The sequence below is a fragment of the Scylla paramamosain genome, chromosome 11 (genome assembly GCF_035594125.1).
Source record: "Scylla paramamosain isolate STU-SP2022 chromosome 11, ASM3559412v1, whole genome shotgun sequence".
Lineage (NCBI taxonomy): Eukaryota > Metazoa > Arthropoda > Malacostraca > Decapoda > Portunidae > Scylla > Scylla paramamosain.
In genome coordinates, this window is record NC_087161.1 from 4,470,948 (window position 1) to 4,492,782 (window position 21,835).

At 41.3% G+C, this 21,835-nt stretch overlaps 1 protein-coding gene across 3 annotated transcripts; it reads right to left on the reverse strand.

Moving 5' to 3' along the window:
- Positions 1-1,360: 1,360 nt before the first annotated feature.
- LOC135104848 (thiamine transporter 2-like) lies at positions 1,361-20,865 on the reverse strand. 3 transcript variants are annotated; one of them, XM_064012528.1, is made up of 8 exons: positions 20,705-20,865; positions 8,954-9,088; positions 7,716-8,042; positions 5,992-6,267; positions 5,446-5,647; positions 4,662-4,854; positions 3,688-3,823; positions 1,361-2,352 (listed from the first exon to the last, which is right to left on the reverse strand). In XM_064012528.1, the coding sequence occupies exons 2-8, from the start codon at positions 9,077-9,079 to the stop codon at positions 2,182-2,184; spliced, it is 1,431 nt and encodes a 476-aa protein (XP_063868598.1). In that variant the 5' UTR covers positions 9,080-9,088; positions 20,705-20,865; the 3' UTR covers positions 1,361-2,181. The 3 variants fall into 3 exon arrangements, with proteins under 3 accessions (XP_063868598.1, XP_063868596.1, XP_063868597.1); XM_064012526.1 differs by having other exon boundaries at positions 8,954-9,157; positions 20,705-20,863; XM_064012527.1 differs by lacking the exon at positions 20,705-20,865 and adding an exon at positions 20,500-20,617 and having other exon boundaries at positions 8,954-9,157.
- Between the last annotated feature and the right edge of the window lie 970 nt (positions 20,866-21,835).

Here is a 21,835-nt window from a genome sequence, read left to right on the forward strand (position 1 = left end):
ACAAACTTAGGAATGTGGATGTAGAGAGGCTACAGACCAAAACACCTGCTCTCAGATAAAAAATGTTGATGATGGTGCACACCCTGAACACAGATCATGCCAAGCTGCCACATGACTGCTGAGGCACTGACATGCATGAGGGAGTATCACTGCTGCACACAAAAGCACTAAGAGGTGGACTTGTGCTGAACTAAATGTGAAATGGGACTGCCACCTGCTTCTCTAAGGTACTGCAATGCACATTTTTTATGTAAGAGGGGTACCGGTCAAAGGCAATGAAATACTGTATATACAGTATTAAAAAGGGCCTTCTGAAGTACTAGTCCCTAAAGAAGAGCCAAAAGGTTCAACTAAATTTAGAGACATGTCTTGAGATCTCCCCCTTTGAAAAAAAATTTCATTTCGTAGGAAGGGAAAAATACAGAAGCAGCCAGGGAGTTCCAGAGTTTGTGAATCAACAGCATCTGTACTCTCTTAGAACTCAACCAAGAGGGTCAGCACAGTATGGAGGAGATAGAGCACAGGTACCTTCCTGTCACTGCTGACATCCTCAAGTCTTGGATTGAGTGTGGTGGCTGGTGAAGCTGTGCAAGCCACTGTTGGAATGTACCAAGACATGCCTAGACCAAGGCAGTGTGAACAGAGGACCACCACCCAATGACCTCTGATAAATGAACTTTCATTTGATTGCTCAGATTTTACAAATGGTTGCAAATAAGAGTGGCCAGTCCCTTCTGTGGGAATCAATACCTCTGTGACAAATTAACTTTAATTTGACTGCCCAGGTTTTGCAAATGGTTACAAATAAGAGCGACTAGTCCAAATAAAGATGTGCTGCCAACAATTATAAAACTACATACATACACTGTATCCCTTCTCTGTAATCAGCACATGCAGATGAAGGAGAGGACCAAGGCCTGCATCACCTGCTATGGGCAATGTGATAGTTGGGAGGTGGAGGCCTACCCAAGTCACTTATTGGCCAGAAGTGCTCTGAGCTACACAGCAAGCAGCACACCCATAACTGAGACCACCAGTGTCTCATGTGCCTCACAGTGCTCTCCAGAGGCCAAGCCTGTCAGAGCTTCCCTGTAAGCTGCAATAGAGCCTCTGTGGCATGGCAGCACCAGGATCCCTGCTGCAGGACATCAAGGCACACATGATGCATTTGAATATTATCTTACATCAGCAGGACATCCATGAAAAAACCATGCCTCACTCGGCTCTGTCTCACTCTCACACACACACACACACACACACACACACACACACACACACACACACACACACACACACACACACACACACACACACACACACACACACAGCACAGACATCATGAGTAATTAAAAGGCTCCACTTTCATAATCACAAGTAAATTATGGAAAAAAAAAGTAAATAAACAGTATATGCATAACAAATAACAATTATTGATATACAGCAATGGATAAGCTAATATTTTCTTAATCCATCCACGTTTAACAGGTAACAGGAGCTATAACATGATCACCACCTTCCCTCCACAACAACACTACTACATGGAATAGCAGATCATTGTTAAAATTTATGTACGTCTTAAAATTGTGTTCACTAATACCTACAGTACTTAGCTCATGTGTCTTCCTGTATCCATTCAGATCCTGTGATTAGCAATGCTCCCATCAAACAGAGTCCAACAATCATTGAGTAATTCTGGTGATAAATGCATGGATAGGAAAGCAGTTTACATAAGGCCAGGATTGCATCCCAGCCTATCTATGTTTTCCCTGATTACTTGAGTCCATAAGTGCATCAACATACACACAACACAACAGCCTGTATTCTGAAACACCTCGCTCTCTCACCACAACTAGTTTCAAAGGCCACAGAGATGATTAACCCGGTTCTCAAGAGTGTCTTTCCTGCCAATAATGTAGAATGTTATCAATCTGTCACAAGAACAATAAAAACCACTAAAAACCATTGTAACCTCACCATGACTATTTCAAAGGCAACAGAGATGATTAGCCAGGTTCTCAATATTGTTTCTCCTTTTAATAACATAGAAATATTGTAAATCTGTCACTAGAACCATAAATACATCATTAAAAACTCATGTAACTTCAACTATACAGAGCCTTTTGAATGTAGTGGAGGTGTTGTGCAGAAGTGTTTCAGAATATGACCTGTACTCTCACACACTCAGACAGACTCAACACACCCCAGTGGCGCCTCCTGAGGGTGTGTGATGGGCTGCTGCTCCCACATGCCAGCCTCCCGTATCCCAGCACACCCCATGCGACTCAGGGATTGTATGGAGAGTGTCAGGAATAGTAATGCCAGTACCAGGAAGTACACACCATACACGATGAACTGTAAGGGAACGGGAGGGAGTACATTAGGAAGGTGTGTGTGTGTGTGTGTGTGTGTGTGTGTGTGTGTGTGTGTGTGTGTGTGTGTGTGTGTGTGTGTGTGTGTGTGTGTGTGTGTGTGTGTGTGTGTGTGTCATTCACCTACATTCATTCGCATACAAAAAGAGCTCAGAGTTCGTATGGACCAATCTTTGGGTAGGACTGAGACCACTCACACCACACACTGGGACAGCAAGGTCGCAAATCCTCGGGTTAGATCCCATACCTACTTGTTAAATCCCATACCTACTTGCTGCCAGGTGAACAGCAGCTACACATTAAGAGGCTTGCCCATTTGCCTTTCCATGCCAAGGACACAAACCCGGGCCTTCTTAGCTGTGAGCTATGTGTGCTGACCACTACACTACACGATATGTGTGTGTGTGTGTGTGTGTGTGTGTGTGTGTGTTTTGTTAATTAATTACTACTACTACTACTACTACTACAACTACTACTTTTTTTTGTCAATGAAATATTACTACTACTGTTTTTCATCAATGATCTGCTACTATTTTTTTTTTGTCAGTGAACTACAACTATTACTATTTTTTTATTTTTGTCAATGAACTACTATTTTTTTGTCAGTGAACTACTACTACTACTACTACTACTGCTACTTTTTAATGTAAGATGGCTACCTGCCAAGGGTAACAAAAAGTGTTAAAAAAAGAAAAATGTCTACTGAAATGCCAATCCCTAAAGAGAGGTCAAAAAGATCATTTAAAACTGGAGGATAAGTGTCTTGAAATGACAACATACTGCTACTACTATTACTACTACTACTACTACTACTACTACTACTACTACTACTACTACTACTACTACTACTACTACTACTTTAGAGTGTTAATTTTAGGGTTCAAATTAGATGGTTCAGATTTTATTGCTTATTTTATTAACCTTAAGCCAAGTATTTATATTTCAACTGATACTAATGAAGACTGCATGATTCATTTTGACACTCTCTGAATTCTATATTTTGTGAATAATTTTAATGGAAAATGGTTGTCAAAAAACTACTACTACTACTATTACTACTATTTGGTGTATGCAGGTGTGGTATGACATGACTGTTCATCTGTATGTATATGCATTTACCTAGTTGTATTGTACAGGGGATGAACCAAAACTCATTTTGCCCCATCTCCATATCCATATTTATTCAGTTTCTACTCAAACACATGTACAGTGTTTGCCGCAACCACCTCTTCCTTCAAATCATTCCAGGTTTCTATTTGTGTGTGTGTATAAGTATGTGTGTTGGTGTATGCAGGTGTGGTATGGCATGGCAGCTCACCTGAGTGTGTGGCGACAGCTGCAACACCTGTACCACAATCAGCGTGAGGAGCGACTGCAGCAGTAGTGACATGAACATATTGATCCCAAACACCAGGCCATAGCTGTCCTCCCGCAGGTTCTTGGCCACCTGGTAGCTGTGGGGGGGGAAGAGGAATGGGGTACTAATGATATGAACACTTGGGATAGGCAATTTTCTTCTTTTCCTTTCACTGTTTCCCAGGAGTGAGGGGTTGGTGCCATGTACGAGTTTCCTTCAGTTGTTTCTGTCCCTTGTGACTCCCATCCTTTGCCATTCTACCACAATTCCATCCCTCCATCTCACCCTCTGTCTTCCCCTTAATCATCTTCCCTCAACTGGCTTCCTTCAGGCTCTCATAATCAGTTCCTGTGGTCTTCTCTTCTTACTATGTGACCAAACCATCTCATTTTTTTTATCTTCTTACCACTTCTCTAATGTATTCCACTCCACTGCTGGCAATGGGGGCTGTAAAACCTATGGTGGGGATGGGAGAGAGGGACATGGGGTGAATAGTGGTAGTGATGGAAGGAAAGAATGGGGAACACACTTTAATGGTAATGGGTGAATCTTTATACCTTCAATGGTTATAACTTTCCCTCACATCACCACACATCATACACCATGCTTCATTTTACCATAACATCTCCTTCACCCTCAATCTTCCTTCCTCATCACCATAACCAGTCTCATCACCACACATCACCATAATACCTGCCTCATCCCTTCATAACATCCTTTATTGTCACCCTCCCTTCCTCACCCATCACCAACACCAGTCTCACCACCCTTCCCTATCACCACACATCACAACCCAGCCTCTTCTTATCATAACCTCACCCTCACTCTCTCTTCCCCATCATCACATGCCTACCACATCTAATCACCTAACCTCCTCACTCTCACCCTCTCTTCTTCACCCATCATCACCACCTCTCCCAGCCACCTGAGCTCACCTGGCGATGGTGATGAGGACTTGGTAGGAGACCCGGAAGACGATGTAATTGCTGTAGGAAACTATGATGTTGTAGCTGAGGCCCATCACCACCAGCAACACCCCGTCCAGAATGGAGATCACCGCCAGCGTCCCCTCCCCCAGCAGCTCCCAGTTGAGGTGCACGTACCCCACTCCGAAGGCTGACAGAGCACCTGGGGGATGGCAGAGGAGTGATTGGTAATTGGTTAAAGGTGTGACATAACCTAACCTTATTTAACCTAGAGCACCTGGGGATGGGAGGAGTGATGACTTCAAGGTGTGATGTAACCTAACCTAACTAAACCTAACTTTATCTAATCTAACCTAACTTAACCTAACCTAAATAAACCCAAACTAACTTAACCTAACTTAACCAAACCTAACCTAAACCACACTAAAGACCAAGGCAAGGCTTAAGTTAAGAGGGTACCTGACAGCAGTCTTTAAGTAGTATAGGGGACATAGCAAGGGTGACACAAGCAAAATTCTCAGGCTCAGTAATCAGGATAGAACAAGAAATAATGGGTTCAGTCAGAGTGGTAGATGAATGGAATGGCCTCAGTAATCAGGTTGTTAGTGCTGAGTCATTAGGGAGCTTGAAAAGATTAAACAAATTTATGGATAGGGATGATAAGTGGCAATAAGTAGGCATGTTTTACACAGGGACTGCCACATGTAGGCATGATGGCTTCTTGCAGCTTCCCTTATTTTCTTATGTTCTTATATAATTCAAGCCACACTCTGTCCCAGCACATAGCACTCACTCAGCAGGGTCTGGGTAGCCTCCACAGCACCATTGTACAACGTTTCCCCCTTCTCCACGGGCAGCACCTGCTCCCACAGTGGCTGGATGTAGTTCCCCACCTGAAAGTTCCCACAGGTGGCGAAGGCCCACCACACTGACCACTTCAGCAGGTACTTGTTGCTGTAGGCCACTTTGAAGTCGTCCATCATCAGCGTCAGCACCTGGTGGTGGTCACAAGTGGTGCAAATGAATACAAGTGGATATCAAATCTTGGGGTCCCAACTTGAGTGTTTTAATTGTGTTTTTTTGCTTATATATATATATATATATATATATATATATATATATATATATATATATATATATATATATATATATATATATATATATATATATATATATATATATATTAGATACATTTCTTACAATATAGCTAGTGCTTTGTCAGTAAACTAGAGCTGTTAATAATTAATACAACTGCAAAAGACCACATGTATCAATATTCTGTATTTCAAGTCAAAGAATTCTCTTTCTCTCTCTCTCTCTCCCTACCCTAAACACCAACCTTTTTAAACTTAGCCATCCACGATTCACCAGTACCAGCACCACCAACAGCACCACCACCAGCACCATCACCACTGCCATCCTGCCCTTGGTGCACTGGGCTAAGCTGGATGGTGCTGTTGCCCTCGCTGGTGGGGACATAGTACTGCTGGCGGTGGAAATAGACACTGGTGGACACAGAGGGCAGCAGGCAGGCAAGGATGAACGCCACACTCACACTGGCCAGCGACACATAGTTGAGGTCGTGGTAACTCATGGCGCCAGTGTGAGTCAGTACCTGTGGATGGAGTAAAGTAAGGTAAAGTAAAGTAAGTAAATGTAAATACACGTGGGTGGGGAGAGGGTGGGTGAATATAAGTGGTTAAAGTACATTTATTGCTATCATCATACAGAGAAAACATTACAAATATACAAGCACCAGCACAGTCTGTTAAGCCAAAGCTCCCTGACAGATGGATATTAGTGTCTTAACTTGGATGCTAAACAGCTACAACATACAATACATATTTCCTTTCAATGTAAGAGTGCTGGCCAAGAACAACAACAATATATATATATATATATATATATATATATATATATATATATATATATATATATATATATATATATATATATATATATATATATATATATATATATATATATATATATATATATATATATATATAATGTTTAACCAAAGTTTGAGAAGTATCTTGAGGCAATATATGCAAATCTTAATCAACAAAAACAACAAAAAATAATAAATAGAAAAACAAAATAAATTAGTAAATAATATATAAATAAATAGACAGATCTACAAAAAAGTTGTGGTGAGAAGATGGATGGTGTGCGTCACAGTATTCAAAGAGTTGCCTGCCTCCCATGTCTATACTGTCCACTTATACCACTCTGAGAGACCTGCCAAGGTTCACCTCCCATATCTCCCATGGCCAATTCATCCTTCCCTTCTGGGGGCATGACACATTAGACTGTCATCCTACTTAGGACCATATTCTGAAGCACTTCTGCCCAAACTTCCAATTTCAAAAGCCTCAAGTTAAAGTTACACAGGTTTTCAGTTTTTATGGTTCTAAAGAAAGATGACAAGATTTCTACACTATTAACAGGAGAGACATTCTTTAGAACCTGACATATCATCTCTGTGGCCTTTGAAAATAGTTGTGGTGAGACAGCAAAGTGTTTCATAATACTGGCAAGAGAGTGACAAGTAGCACACTGAGACTAGGTGATGGAAGTAGGGCCTTGTGGAAGACAGGATTTCTTCATAGCTGCCTCCCCACATTCATGGTACTCAGGGATTTAAGAGACACATATTGTACTCCTAATCATGTCATCTTGTGACTGTGTAGTCATACTCTACACCTCCAAGTCAACAGTTCAATGCCTTACTGGGATTCCTCTCATGGTAAAGAAATTCATCCTACCTTTAGATAGATTTCTCAGTGTCTCCATGATGGTCCAAAAGGAGGCATGACACCTGGATACATTCTTTCACGAGGCAGGTTTCAAGACACCTATTCACCAATTCTGGATTATCTTTTTTACCTTTCTTTTGGAACTGGCACCTCAGTGGATTTTTTCTTCACTCATCTTGTTGCTCTTGGCCAGTGCCCCTCTTACATAGAAAAAAAAAAAGATTATCTTTCCAGGCTGGCTGCACCACAGATAGTACATATAGACCACCACCACCACCACCACCACCACCACCACCACACTCACCTGACTCAGCACAGCAGAGAGGAACCTGCCTGTGAGAATAGCAGCACGGGTGTAGCTGGTGACCCGTTGGTAGAACTTGCCAGCCACCTTGGCGTAGATGTAGGTGTAGTAAGCGACTTCTGTGGAGGTGGCAATGCCATACATGAACTCCATGAACTGCATGGCGGGCACCCCTCGTGCCCACAGCAGCAGTGACCAGGTGATCACATAGCCGATGCCCTCCGCCACGATGACCGGCTTGTAGCGCAGCAGATCCGTCAGCAGGAACACCCCCACCAGCAGGGACAGGTACGAGTAGGTCCACACAGGGTACACCTCATATGTCAGCTGGGAGGGACAGGAGAGGTCAGGTGAAGGATGTATCACAACTGAATCTTAATTTGTGTACTTTTTTTATGTAAGCAGGATACTGGCCAAGGCAACAAAAACAGCAAAAAAGAAAAGGCCCACTGAGGTGCCAGTCCCAAAAGAAAGGTCAAAAAGTGCCATCCAAAATTGGAGGATAAACATTTTGAAACTTCCCTCTTATAAGAGTTCAAATCATGGAAAGGAGGAAATACAGAAGCAGACAGGGACTTCCAGGGTTTACCAGAGAAGGAAATGAGGAGTCTCTAATTTGATCTATTCTTCTTTAACAACTAACTAGCTATTTTTAGCCTCTCTCTCTTTGCTGGAATGTTGCATCTCTTGCTATCTTCTACTGCTATTTTCATGCCAACTGCTCCTCTGATCTTGCTAACTGCTCACCTCCCCTTCTCCTGTGGCCTTGCTGCACAAAACTTTCTATTTTCTCTCATCCCTATCCTTTCCACCTCTCTAATACAACAGTTAACCAGTATTCTCTAGTATTCATCCTTTTTTCAAGTAAACTCTGGAGCTCCCTATCTGCTTCTGTATGTTCTCATTCCTGTGACTTGAACTCTTTCAAGAGAAAGGTCTCAAGATACTTATCCTCCAACTTTGGATAATCCATTTGGGAGGAGGAGGAGGAGGAGGAGGAGGAGGAGGAGGAGGAGGAGGAGGAGGAGGAGGAGGAGGAGGAGGAGGAGGAGGAGGAGGAGGAGAAGAAGAAGAAGAAGAAGAAGAAGAAGAAGAAGAAGAAGAAGAAGAAGGAGAAGGAGAAGGAGGAGGAGGAGGAGGAGGAGGAGGAGGAGGAGGAGGAGGAGGAGGAGGAGGAGGAGGAGTCTAAAAAAAAAAAAAAAATAGCCTAAAGTGAATCAAAGAACACTCATCTTCACCTCATCATCAGTCAGGTTCATCGGGGGCTGCTTCAAGTACTCCGTCAGGAAGGGCTCCGAGGGACGCAGCTCCTTGAAGAACCCGTAGAGGCACAACAGCAGGCACGTCCGCAGCCACGTGTCCATGGTGAGGGGCTGCAGAAGGTGGGGACCCAAGGTTTGTCTGGGACTGAGTGTGCTGACGGGGGATGGTGAAGGCGGGCACTGAGAGAGAGAATGTAGAGGGTGATTTTGTGGTGTTGGGTCTTGTCAAGTGAGAAAATTCTGTAGGTAAGAGACAAGAATGATAATGAGTTCTAGTGTTAATATGTAAAATCATAGAAGAAGAAAGAAAGAAAGAAAACGCAAATTAATCACTCAAACACAAAATTATCAACCACAAAATTTTAAAAAGCTAAGAGAGAGAGAGAGAGAGAGAGAGAGAGAATCATGGGTAAGCAAGCTCATGAACAATGCAATCACGTCCACTATTGTTACCTTCAACCCCTCATCTCCCCTCTTCCCCCCCACTGCCTTCCCCAACCCCTCCTTTGTTGCCCCTTTCTTCTCCCCCTTCCCTTCCTCATATCACTGTTGCTATGAAGAGAGGTAGCTTTCCTCTCCACCTACTCCCCCACTACGTACTGTAACTCCCGTTCCCCCCTCCCATCCCTATCAGGATGTAGAGACAGGAGTAGAGAAGTGGACATGAATATTAAAAGGATTGTTGTAATTACGCATGACTTCAGCTTATTCATTCGTGGCTTACAGCAACAGCATATCTTTGTTGGCAAGACAGTGGCTCAGTCTGTGGATTCTGAAACACTTTTGCGCCTCATCTCCACCACTTCCTGAAGGCTCTACGTATATAATTAAAGTGACAGGTTTTTTTAAGGATGTTTTTTTACGGTTCTAGTGACCTCCACCTAAATTTTACATCTATTCGTTTTCTTCCATATTTTAAGCAACACTTATTTGGCTTCCTGATCGCTGGACAGAAGAATGATAGTAGATTTGTTAAAGTTAAAATTTGTGGAGAATAAGCAAGATAATGAGATGAAGTGACATAAAAATTTTCTTCAACACAGTGGCATTATCAAATATTGGATAAAGCAGATAGCAGAGGCGATAAGCAGCATGCACTCCAAACTGTGGCGCGAGGCAGCAGCGGCACGCGTGCATCCCGTGTATCAGGCCGCGACCGTCTTGCACCTGCTGCAGTGCTGCTGGGATGAAACGTTGCTCACCTCGCTTTCTTTCTGCCTTATCTGAAGTCTGGTAGCATCACCGTGTTCGGAATGGCTTTCTCTGTCATGTGCCATTATTTCATATTCACAGCATCATGGAAACTCAATGAAAAAGGCGATATAAAACAGTCACAGTACGTCCGACTTCTCATCCTTCTATTTTTTTTTTTTTATTGGGCCAGCGCAAACTTAGTGTTGTCCAGTGCCTCAAAAAATCAGTTCCTCCATCTATCAACTCGACACAGTCCTCTAGATAACTATCCTCTCTCCTTCAGTGACACACTGTCTCCCTCTTCTACACTGAACACCCTCGAAACCTAGAAACTTCACATTTCGTCCTTCGCTAAAACCATTTTTCTCACCCTCTCCCCTCCCCAGCTCTTAACGCTGTATAGGGGCCTTATCCATTCACGTATGGAGTACATTTCACATACATGGTGGAATCAAACGCATTTCGTCTGGTCAACGCCTCTCCTTTAACTGAATGTTTTCAGCCTCTGAAGAAGCCGAATAAGTATCGTACAAAATAAAGGAGCCAAGGAGAAGATACGTAAATCTCGTAGTGAGGAGAGGCCAGCGTCACCAAGTGAAAGACGTACTGCACGTTGCAGTACAGTACAGCCAGATCAACAGTCCATCCCAAAAACAGCCTTAGCTCTTCTACTGCAATGTACAAGACCTCACAGCAATGAGAGCACTTCTGTTTTGTACAATACGTATGAAATCTTAACCATCACACACACACAGAGAGAGAGAGAGAGAGAGAGAGAGAGAGAGAGAGAGAGAGAGAGAGAGAGAGAGAGAGAGAGAGAGAGAGAGGGAGAGAGCTACTACTACTGCTTCTGCCAGTAACAACGACGACAACGATGATGATAATAGGTGGTGGTAGTAGTAGCAGTAGTAGTAGTAGTAGTAGTAGTAGTAGTAGTAATAGTAGTAGTAGTAGTAGTAGTAGTAGTAGTACTAGTAGTAGTAGTATACACACATACACACACATGTGGTGACCCCACACAACAGTATATAATAATGCATTATGAAAGAAGGAAGAAAAAGAAGAGAAGATACGAAAAACGAGTAAGAAAAGAGAAATGGAGACGACGAATGAAAATAGAACTGCTCACCTCACTGGAAGGAAAATTCACACAAGGGAACTCTGGAGAAGAAATCGGATAAACAAACAAAGACAAAGGACAAACGCAGGACACAGCAACAGGAAGGCGGCCACAACACTACATGGATGAAGACAACCTGGGACAAAAGGGAATTAAAGTTAATGATATGGAGGACAAGGCGGAGAAAGTGATCGATAAGAGAAAGTCGGCCAGAAAGCAATCGAGGAAAAAAAGTATACATATGGAAACATGCTAACGCCTACTTAAGCTTCCCTATACACTGACTGGCGCACTGTATCAAGCACCACGCCTGTGACCGGATCGTAATGCGTGAATGAGAAACGTGAATACTATATACGTTAAATGTTACGAAAAGAAAGAAAATTTTCTGAGGGAAACAGGCAGTCCCAAATAGTTGTATATAGAGAGTGACAGGGAGAATTGGGTAGTAGCAGACAGAGAGGCACAAGTTCCACAGGGCCTGACCCGAGAGGGGTCGAGATGGACGGAATAGCTTAAAGTGAGTGGAACTTGAAAGTGTAATGCAGTCTAGAAATTATGTTATTAAAGGAGGAGTAGGATATTTACATGTTTTATCTTTGGTATGATAAGTTTGCATGGTGTGCGAAGACTTACTTAATTACGGAATATTTACGGTAACTGATGTGGTGCTGATAACACGTGTTTTTTTTTTTTTTTTTCTACCTGAACATTAATTGCACTGATTGAATATTAGCTGTGTTTATGAATTTGATATTGTCTGTGTTCTTGCACGATGATTCCATTAATTAATGAATATGTTGAAAAATATCGTTTCACTAAATAACTTTGAACAAACAAAAGATGAATGCGAGTAAGAATTTTCATGGTGACTTATAAGAAATGTAAATAAATAGAGGTAAATCATTAAAATTTGCAAATATTTGTGAGTTTCCAGTAGCCTTTAAATACCAAATCCATGCAACACCTCGGGCACAACACACACACACACACACACACACACACACACACACACACACACACACACACACACACACACACCTGTTGGATGGCGCCGAAGTAAAAGAGAACCAGAGCGAGGGAGTGACAGGGCCAAGAGAGAGAGAAAGAGAGAGAGAGAGAGAGAGAGAGAGAGAGAGAGAGAGAGAGAGAGAGAGAGAGAGAGAGAGAGCACGAGGGAGAGCGTATGTTGCATCAGCTGACTCTGTGATGATGCAATGCTACTCTCAACCCTCTCCCTTGCTATTTCGCTCTCCCTCTCTCTCCCTCTCCCCTCTCACCTCCTCTTCCCATTCCTGTCAGTACGCCAAGCCTACTCTCTCTCTCTCTCTCTCTCTCTCTCTCTCTCTCTCTCTCTCTCTCTCTCTCTCTCTCTCTCTCTCTCTCTCTCTCTCAAGAAAACAAAAAAAGTATGCGTCTATACTTGCATGCACATGTCAACTGTTAAGAACGAGGGCGCGCGTGCACACACACACACACACACACACACACACACACACACACACACACACACACACACACATTCAAGCTACATCACTATTATCTCATTATTTTCATTCGTTTCATTGTCATTGCGCCAATATCACCATTACTCTGTCACGGTCACTTTATCTCCCCAACCTTCATCCTCTCCTCCTCCTCTTCTTCCTCTTCCTCTCCCTCCTTCTCCTCCTCCTCTCTTCATGACTTCATAACATCCACAGTTTACATCCCTTTACTGTTCAACTTTTTTTTTCCTGTTTTGGTTCATATTTTACGGTTTCTCTCGGCATTTCTTTATCTGCACTATTTCATTTTGTCTATTTATTCACCTGTTTATTTTATTTATTTTATTTATTCATCTATTTTTTTTTTTTTTTATGCCATCTTCTTTCTGTGTGAACTGTTTGCAAAATTCATGCACAAATATGTAGTAGTTTTACATTTATAATTAACAACAACGCTTCTATACATGAGAGCACAGCTAGAGAACACACGTAAGGGCCAATAAGTCTGCTGTTGTTTGTCCTTCTTTTGAAATGGGGAAAAAAAAGTAAAAATAAAACAAATTCCAATTTATTCTATCCACAATCACCAACTTCAACAATTCCCATCTCTGTGCACTTCTTGAGCAATTAACACCAATAACAACAACAGCATCAACAACAACAACAACAACAACATCATCGTAATAATAATAATAATAATAATAATAATAATAATAATAATAATAATAATAATAACAATATTTAATATGATAGTAGTAGTAGTAGTAGTAGTAGTAGTAGTAGTAGTAATGCATAGATATCACTCATATATGTAGCTCAATGATGCAAGCAGTTATATAACCAATCAGTCGTGATAATCAGACAGTCACTCTTATATAATTGTAAACAAGTGGTAGTATTCTTTTCAATTCATCGACCGAGCCCCTCCCCCCGCCCCCCACAAACATTTATAATACCAAAAATTATCTGTTAACTACTACTACTATGTCAAACACTGCCACGACTGATTGAAACTGAGATAAGGGTTTAGTATGACTGCAAAAATCATTCATATTTTTCCTTTCTTTCCTTGAGCGATTCCCGGGAGCACATCCTTGAACATCAGCGCCTGTCCTCCACGTTTATCAGACGCCGTGCAATTGGTGTTACCAGGGGTTTTCAAGGATGTTTTCATGGTTCCAGTTACAGCTTGTCAAAGACTCAGTATTCTCCAAAAGACAGCGTTTCTTAACCTTGTGCTGGTGTGGGAACACGCCCACACCCTTGCCGCCCACATTCCATGGCGCGCGCGCCTTTCCCGAGGGACCTCCGGCTGCCTTGCCTTGCAGCGGTGAGATGGAGTTTTCTTGGCTACTCAACTCCTGCCCACGCGCCCTGCTCGCCGCCAGCTACTCCATCTACTTTCATCTTCTCTGGGTTATCTGCTAAGCCGTCACCGACGCAAACTACCACGCTACTACACGTCTACGGTGCTTTCTTCAGATGCTTTCTGGGCCTCTTCCAAAGTTTTTATGCCGAGCCTGCCCCGCCAGCCTGTGCTCATACGAGTTCAAGTCCTTGTTTCAAGTCTGGACTTTTTAAGCCGTCACCGACGCAGCTCGACTGCTTTCCTGCTGATCCCGTCGTTCCAAGAGTGGATTTCTCAAGCGTCAGTCTCCTGCTGCAAACTGTGGTGTCTTCTTGTGGCCGCCTCTGCACTCACGTGGGCCATCATGTGCGTTATTAGTGCTGTGCTATAATTTTTGCAGTGTATTGTTATTTTGCAATTTATCTGGCATAGAAACGCCTTGTTCTCTTGTTTTATGGCCTCTAGTGTTGTCCTAGTTTTCTTGGCCTGTGTTCGCTGTGCTGACGTCACAGTTAGTGTGAGTTTTGTATCTGGCCACTGTGCTCTCTTTTCTGACGTCTCTGCTATGTCAGTTTCGTGATTCGCCAGTGCGAACTCACTTTTCTGACGTATTTGTTCTGTGAGCCTTGCGCTTGGCTATAGTGTGGCTATATCATGTGTCTTACACAGATAAGCGCGTATTTATTATGTGAATTGTGTGTTTCAATGTGCTTGCATCATCCCATATGTTTTATAGGCATGAGGGCATGCCTAGAAGGGTGACCGAGCATTGTGCTGGTGTGGGGACACACGCCCACACCCTTGCCGCCCACATTCCATGGTGCGCCTTTTCCCTGGACAGGTGTTCCTCAGGGACAGGGCCAAATATGAGGTTTGAACACTCTTTTCCCCGATTAAACTAATGACATTTATAAGCAGATTCTCCCTGTGTTGTTCCTGCGCTGTATTTTCCCCACCTTTCCCATGCTAAGCTTCGCCCGTGGCCATTGTTATGAAACACTTCTGCGCATCACATCCACTACATTCAGAAAGTTCTAATTGAAAGGATTCTTAAGAGTGTTTTGATGGTTCTAATGACAGATTAACAATATTTCTACATTATTAACAGGTGAAACACTCTTGAGATCCCGGCTAATCATCTCTGTGGCGTTTGCAAATAGTCGTGGTGAGAGCAAAGAATTCTGAATACGGGCAACGAACATGCACACCACCCATTACTGATTTGTCGCTCAAGGCCAGTGCACAGTTCCTCCCAGGCTAAGAAGACCCAGAGCAAGTAATACAGCAATGATAAGGAGGGCGGGTCTCACAGAGGGAACTTTTGCACATTTAGAGTAGATGGGTAGGCTTAAGAGGGGAGGGGGAAGAGGAAGACGTGGAGGAGAAGAAAACTTAGCATTATATTTATTATATTATATATTTACTATTTTGTAGTAGTTGTTGTTGTGGTGGTGGTGGTGGTGGTGATGATAGTAGTAGTAGAAGTAGTAGTGGTAGTAGTAGTAGTAGTAGTAGTAGTAGTTGTAGTAGTAGGAGGAGGAGGAGGAGGAGGAGGAGGAGGAGGAGGAGGAGGAGGAGGAGGAGGAGGAGGAGGAGGAGGAGGAGGAGGAGGAGGAGGAGTACGACGACGACAAAGAGGAGATAAATTATGATTATGATTATTATTATTATTATTATTATTAGTAGTAGTAGTAGTAGTAGTAGTAGTAGTAGTAGTAGTAGTAGTAGTAGTAGTAGTAGTAGTAGTAGTAGTAGTAGTAGTAGTAGTAGTAGTAGTAGTAGAAGTAGTAGCAATAACAACAACAGCAGCAGCAGCAGCAGCTCTGTCGGGGTGTAAGCCGTATTCAGATCTTCTCCTTACAAAGTATATAGAAAACATGCATTTATTGACCTGTCTGGGATTTCCATGACACCCTCGTCCATCTGTCACTCCTTCCCCAACCAACTCACTAACTGCTAACTAATAATAATAATAATAATAATAATAATAATAATAATAATAATAATAATAATAATAATAATAAAGAAAAGAAGAAGAAGAAGAAGAAGAAGAAGAAGAAGAAGAAGAAGAAGACGTTCTAAGGCTAAAGTGTTTTCTTTCTTTCCTAATTCTTTCTTAGACCGCATCTTCACCTTTTATTGTATAACAAGTCCATCTGATGATTGAAGAAAATAGAATATAACTTCTCCTTCTCCTCCTCCTCCTCCTCTTACTACTACTATTACTACTACTACTACTACTATTACTACTACTACTACTTTTACTACTACTACTACTACTACTACTACTACTACTACTTTCACTACTACTACTACTACTACTACTATTATTACTACTACTACTCTCTCTGAAATCGTTATCTCTGGCACGGGTGATGCGCGCAGTGCCAAGCGGTGCCGTGTGGTGACTAGACATGGTGTACCACAGTGGCCTTCTTATGCGTGGTCAGTGCCTCGGTGTGCAGTGCCACAGAGAGAGAGAGAGAGAGAGAGAGAGAGAGAGAGAGAGAGAGAGAGAGAGAGAGATCTTTCATAATTTGGTCAAATCTAAATATTGCGGGAAAAGGATTTCTTTATACAGTTTTCGGTGAAATTCTCTCTCTCTCTCTCTCTCTCTCTCTCTCTCTCTCTCTCTCTCTCTCTCTCTCTCTCTCTCTCTCTCTCTCTCTCTCCTTCTCTTTCTTGTTGCGTGTGTGCTCTGAGGAGGAGGAGGAGGAGGAGGAGGAGGACAACAACAACAACAACAACAACAACAACAACAACAACAAAAACAACAACAACATCATCATCAACAAAATATTACCATAACAACTTTACTGACTATTTCCCAACACCCCTTCCTTCTCCTCCTCCTCCTCCTCCTTCTTCAGCGCCTATCATCTCCTTAAGGTGTTGTACCGTCCTTGCATTTAACCTCCCGCCACAAGTGCTGCCTCTCCCCGTGACAGCTTCACCCACCAGCACGAGGAGGCGCTGGGTTGAGGATGCTGACCTTCGTGCTTCTTATACAACCCTCTCCAGACAGGCCATGGATCTCGTCAAATCTCTCTCTCTCTCTCTCTCTCTCTCTCTCTCTCTCTCTCTCTCTCTCTCTCTCTCTCTCTCTCTCTCTCTCTCCCCCTTACTGCGCATTCTAGTTGTGGGTGGTACTAACTCACATACTCACATACACTCATACACACTGCCACAATCATGTTTTTTTTTTTTTTTGTCGTTTCAATTTATAATCTTAGTGAGTCTGTAACTTGTTAGAAAATAATTATCAAGATACATTTTAGGTTTATTCTTTAATCTGCGAGGATAATTTGCTGAAATAAAAAAAGAAAATAATACAATAACACAATTAGGTAGTAATTAGACAGAGAGAGAGAGAGAGAGAGAGAGAGAGAGAGAGAGAGAGAGAGAGAGAGAGAGAGAGAGAGAGAGAGATACAATTCTTCTTCAAAATCTCCTTCAATTATCCATAAAACCCACACATTTTCTTTCCTCGTCACCCATTCACGGCTGCTCCACTTGAAGACACACTAAGGTAGCGTTGAAAAAACAAATAAATAAATAAATAAATAAAATAAAAACAAAAATAAAATCGCTACTAAGAATTCGTAAGACTGAACGGAAGCTGGGACAGAGCAATGGAGTGTTACTGTATGACTTCAACACCGCCTTGTCCTCAGGAGGGTAAGGGAGTGGCTGGGAGGATTATGGGAGTGTTAAGTACGGTCAATATTTGCTGAGATGTGTGTGTGTGTGTGTGTGTGTGTGTGTGTGAAAGAGGGGCACCAGTCTCGGGCAACAAAAGAACAAAAAATAAGTAAATAAATAAATAAATAAATAGATAAAAGCCCCATTGAGTCGCCAGTCCCTAAATAAAGGTCAAAAGAATCACCCAAATATGGAGGATAAGTGTCTTGAAACCTCTCTCTTGAAAGTCATAGGAAGGTGGAAATACAGAAGCAGGCAGGGAGTTCCAGAATGTACCAGGAAAGGGATGAATGATAGAGAATACTGGTTAACTTTTGCATTAGAGAGGTGGACAGAATAGGGGTGAGAGAGAGTAGAAAGTCTTGTGCAGCGAGGCCATGGGAGGAAAGGAGGCACGCAGTTAGCGAGAGCAGAAGAAGAGTTAGCATGAAAATAGTGATAGAAGATAGCAAGAGATGCAACACTGCGGCGATCAGAGAGAGGCTGAAGACAGTCACTTACAGAAGGGGAGTTGATAAGACAGTGTGTTTTAAATCTGACTCAACTTTTCTTAGTAAACGACGTAAAACACACACACACACACACACACACACACACACACACACACACACACACACACACACACACACGGCTCAATTATAAACATGAGCTGGTAAACTCTGGAACTCCCTGTCAGCCTTTGTGTTTCCTCCTACCTTTGCCATGAACTGTTTCAAGAGAAGGTTTCAAGACACTCCTCAAATTTTGGATTAACCTTTCCACACTACACCTACAGTGGGCATTTTTATACTTCTTCTTCTTCTCCTTTTTTTTCTTTTTTTTCCCCCTAGACCAGAACACCTCTTGCATTAAAAGGGAGGAAGGCTCGGGAAGGATCGAAACGCAGAAGTAATTAGTTGGGCATTTTCTTCTCTATTTCCTTCCCATTGATGATACAAAATCCTCACTAAACGTATCACCAAAAGCATTAAAAAAGAAGAAGAAAAAAAAAATGTACTTGAAAGCCACACTAAAAAAAAAAAAAAAAAAAAGTAGAGGTAAGATGCTGAGGTGTATGAGGGTGCGCGCGTTAACAGTGACAGGACGGAATCTATACACCACACACAGCAAAGACCACCACAGGAAGGACTGCATGTAGGAAAGCCACGCCCCTCGAGGATAGCAGGTTTTAAATCACTGGGTAACCATTAATCATATTCACTCTCAGGGGGGATGATGTAGTAGTGGTTTAATTACTGAGAAACGATCAAGTATATTATGACGTGCTTGTTTGTATGGCTAAGAAAAAAATAAATAAATAGATAGATAAATAAATAAATAAATAAATAACGGTCTGCATGTAGTCACGGATTCTGATATATATTTTGTTTCTGATGTTTAAATACACCTTTTTTCATGAACCTAGTATGCATTCTCCCTCAAATAACTTCTTTTTTTTCTACTCTGCTACTGTCCACTCTATTTATTATTCATTATCGCTATTATCAAGACAATTTTTAACCACCTGACACGGCAGCAAACTCACGATACGGCGACCTAATCAGATGAGGGGGGTAACTAATCTCTCCTTCTCTATCTACCACCATCCCTATCTCTCTCTCTCTCTCTCTCTCTCTCTCTCTCTCTCTCTCTCTCTCTCTCTCTCTCTCTCTCTCTCTCTCTCTCTCTCTTACGGTTTTGATATATAATTGAGACGAGTAAGACCAAAGCAAATCTAACCTTACCCAATGTAGCAAAATCTAACCTAATATATATATATATATATATATATATATATATATATATATATATATATATATATATATATATATATATATATATATATATATATATATATATATATATTTTTTTTTTATTTTTTTTATTTATTTTTTTTTTTTTTTGTCACTATATACAGCCACACGCACGCAAAACATGACACACTATCATCGCTGCTTACATTCACGCGCACTTGAAATATGACACAGTCTGTTGCCACTATCTACAGTCACACGCACGCAAAACATAACTCTATTGTCACTATCTACATTCACATACACGCAAAACACGAGAAAAATCAATATTAGCATTTATTTATTTATTTATTTTATCTTTTTTATTTATCTATTTTATTTTATTTATTCATTTTATTTATTTATTTATTTTTTTTTTTTTTTGTACAATTTTCGTCTACTACATTCAAAACACTCGTAATGAAGCGTTCTGTGTAATGACAGAGGTAGGAAGCTTCAGATACGTGTATATGCGTCCCTTAATAAAATCATACTAAACTAAACACACAAACATTTTCCTCACGATTTTGCCTTACACAAGTCTTAAAAGCTTGAAAAGTGTGCTTCAAAAAAAAAAAAAAAATGAAAAGGCATCTACGTAAATCATTCTCAAATATGATCTTTATTGTTTTATTTATTTTCGTTACATTTCACTTTATTTCTCAGCTAACTAAAAGTATTATTTTTTTTCACTGCTATATATAACAACTCACAGCATCAAAAAATCACTGTGTAAAATCTCTCTAAACATCAAAAGAAAGAAGGGGGATTAAAACAATGGATTTTCCAAAGTGTAAACAATATAGCGTCTAGGTGCGGCTATTAAACACGAATAAACATCTCACAGTGGGCTGCGATTAAAGGAAAACGGCCCAGAAGCAATGCGTTGCGTCACTTACCTGAGGTGCACCGTGTCAAGGCCTACACATGTGTGCCGGGGCTGCCCATACCCAAGATTACAGGCAAAACGATCAACACGAAAACTCAGATACCGGTGATTACAGGTACTCAGACACCAGTGATTACAGGTACTCAGGCAGACAGGTGATAGTATCGGTATCACGTTTACGATTAAAAAGATGAATTAATGAATTTGTGCCTCACCTGCCCGTTATTTGCGTCACGTTGGCCTTGGCATAGCGTGCAGTGGTCACGTGGGGGTTCACAATCAAGGTTTACCCAGCTGGTCCGGCCACCGTCACCACCACAACACTGCCTAGTCTTGCCTTGCCGCGCTGTGCAGTGCCTTGCCGCGTCGTCTGCTTATTTATGTTGCCAGATGTTGCAAAGAAAATATCAGAAGATTCTTGCTCCTCTTTCCATTCCCTTTCTTAACCCACCCATTTCCTTTTCTGAATTAATTATTCTTACTCATTCCTTCTTCTGCTCTCTTCTCTTTCTTCCTATCTTTTCTTTCCCCTTAAAATCTTAATCTTGTCGCTTGATCTCGCCTTCTTTCTCACGTTTACCCCCTTTTTTATTCTCTCAAGTTTTCTAGTTTCATGTTATTCATTCTTATATCCCTTTCCTACCATTGCATATTTAATCATTCCTTAATCATTTGGGTTCTCTTATCCCCTGTACACACTAGTATTCTTGTAGCAGTTTATTGTAAAAGTATGAACAAGATTGTCTATAAATTTCTGTAGAAGAGAGTATAAATTCGGGAGATTCTTGTATAGCCTTATTACATATCTTGCTTATTCGCAGGTACTTGTGTTAAAGCATATATAGTGAAAAATAACATAATAAAAATGCAGTATTTTTCGTGTAATAAGACTGTACTAAAAGAATTGCTCGATTAATCCGGAGATGTAACATAATTTCTGTAGATTTACGGATATCTACGAGGATCTGGCAACACTGCCTTACTCTGAGGAATATCCTTGATCTTGTTTCGTATTATGACACTATATTGACTATAATGTCATAATTTAGCATGTTACATTTGAGAAGTAGCTATCTTTGATATCTTTGATATCTTTATATCTCTGAACCTCTTTCACGCTTCATCATGTTTACACTTTTGTTTGTTATCAATCCCTGCTTTTCATCAGTTAATTATTGTTCTAATTTCTTTTCTGCTCACAAAACTGATCCCGAGGAAAAATATAGTACTGTTCATTAATATTTTCCTTGTATTTTAAGATTGATTACTTTACCTTAGACTGATCATTTACAAGATTATTTGTATTATTTTCCTCACGAGTTCTCTCAACTGCTGTGGTGCCAAAT

Coding starts and splice junctions, on each gene's coding strand:
- LOC135104848 (XM_064012528.1), bottom strand. CDS start 9,079: ATGGACACGTGGCTGCGGACGTGCCTGCTGTTGTGCCTCTACGGGTTC. Junction 6,268..7,715: donor TCTCTGCTGTGCTGAGTCAG/GTGAGTGTGGTG, acceptor CTCCATCCACAG/GTACTGACTCACACTGGCGC. Junction 5,648..5,991: donor GGATGGCTAAGTTTAAAAAG/GTTGGTGTTTAG, acceptor GACCACCACCAG/GTGCTGACGCTGATGATGGA.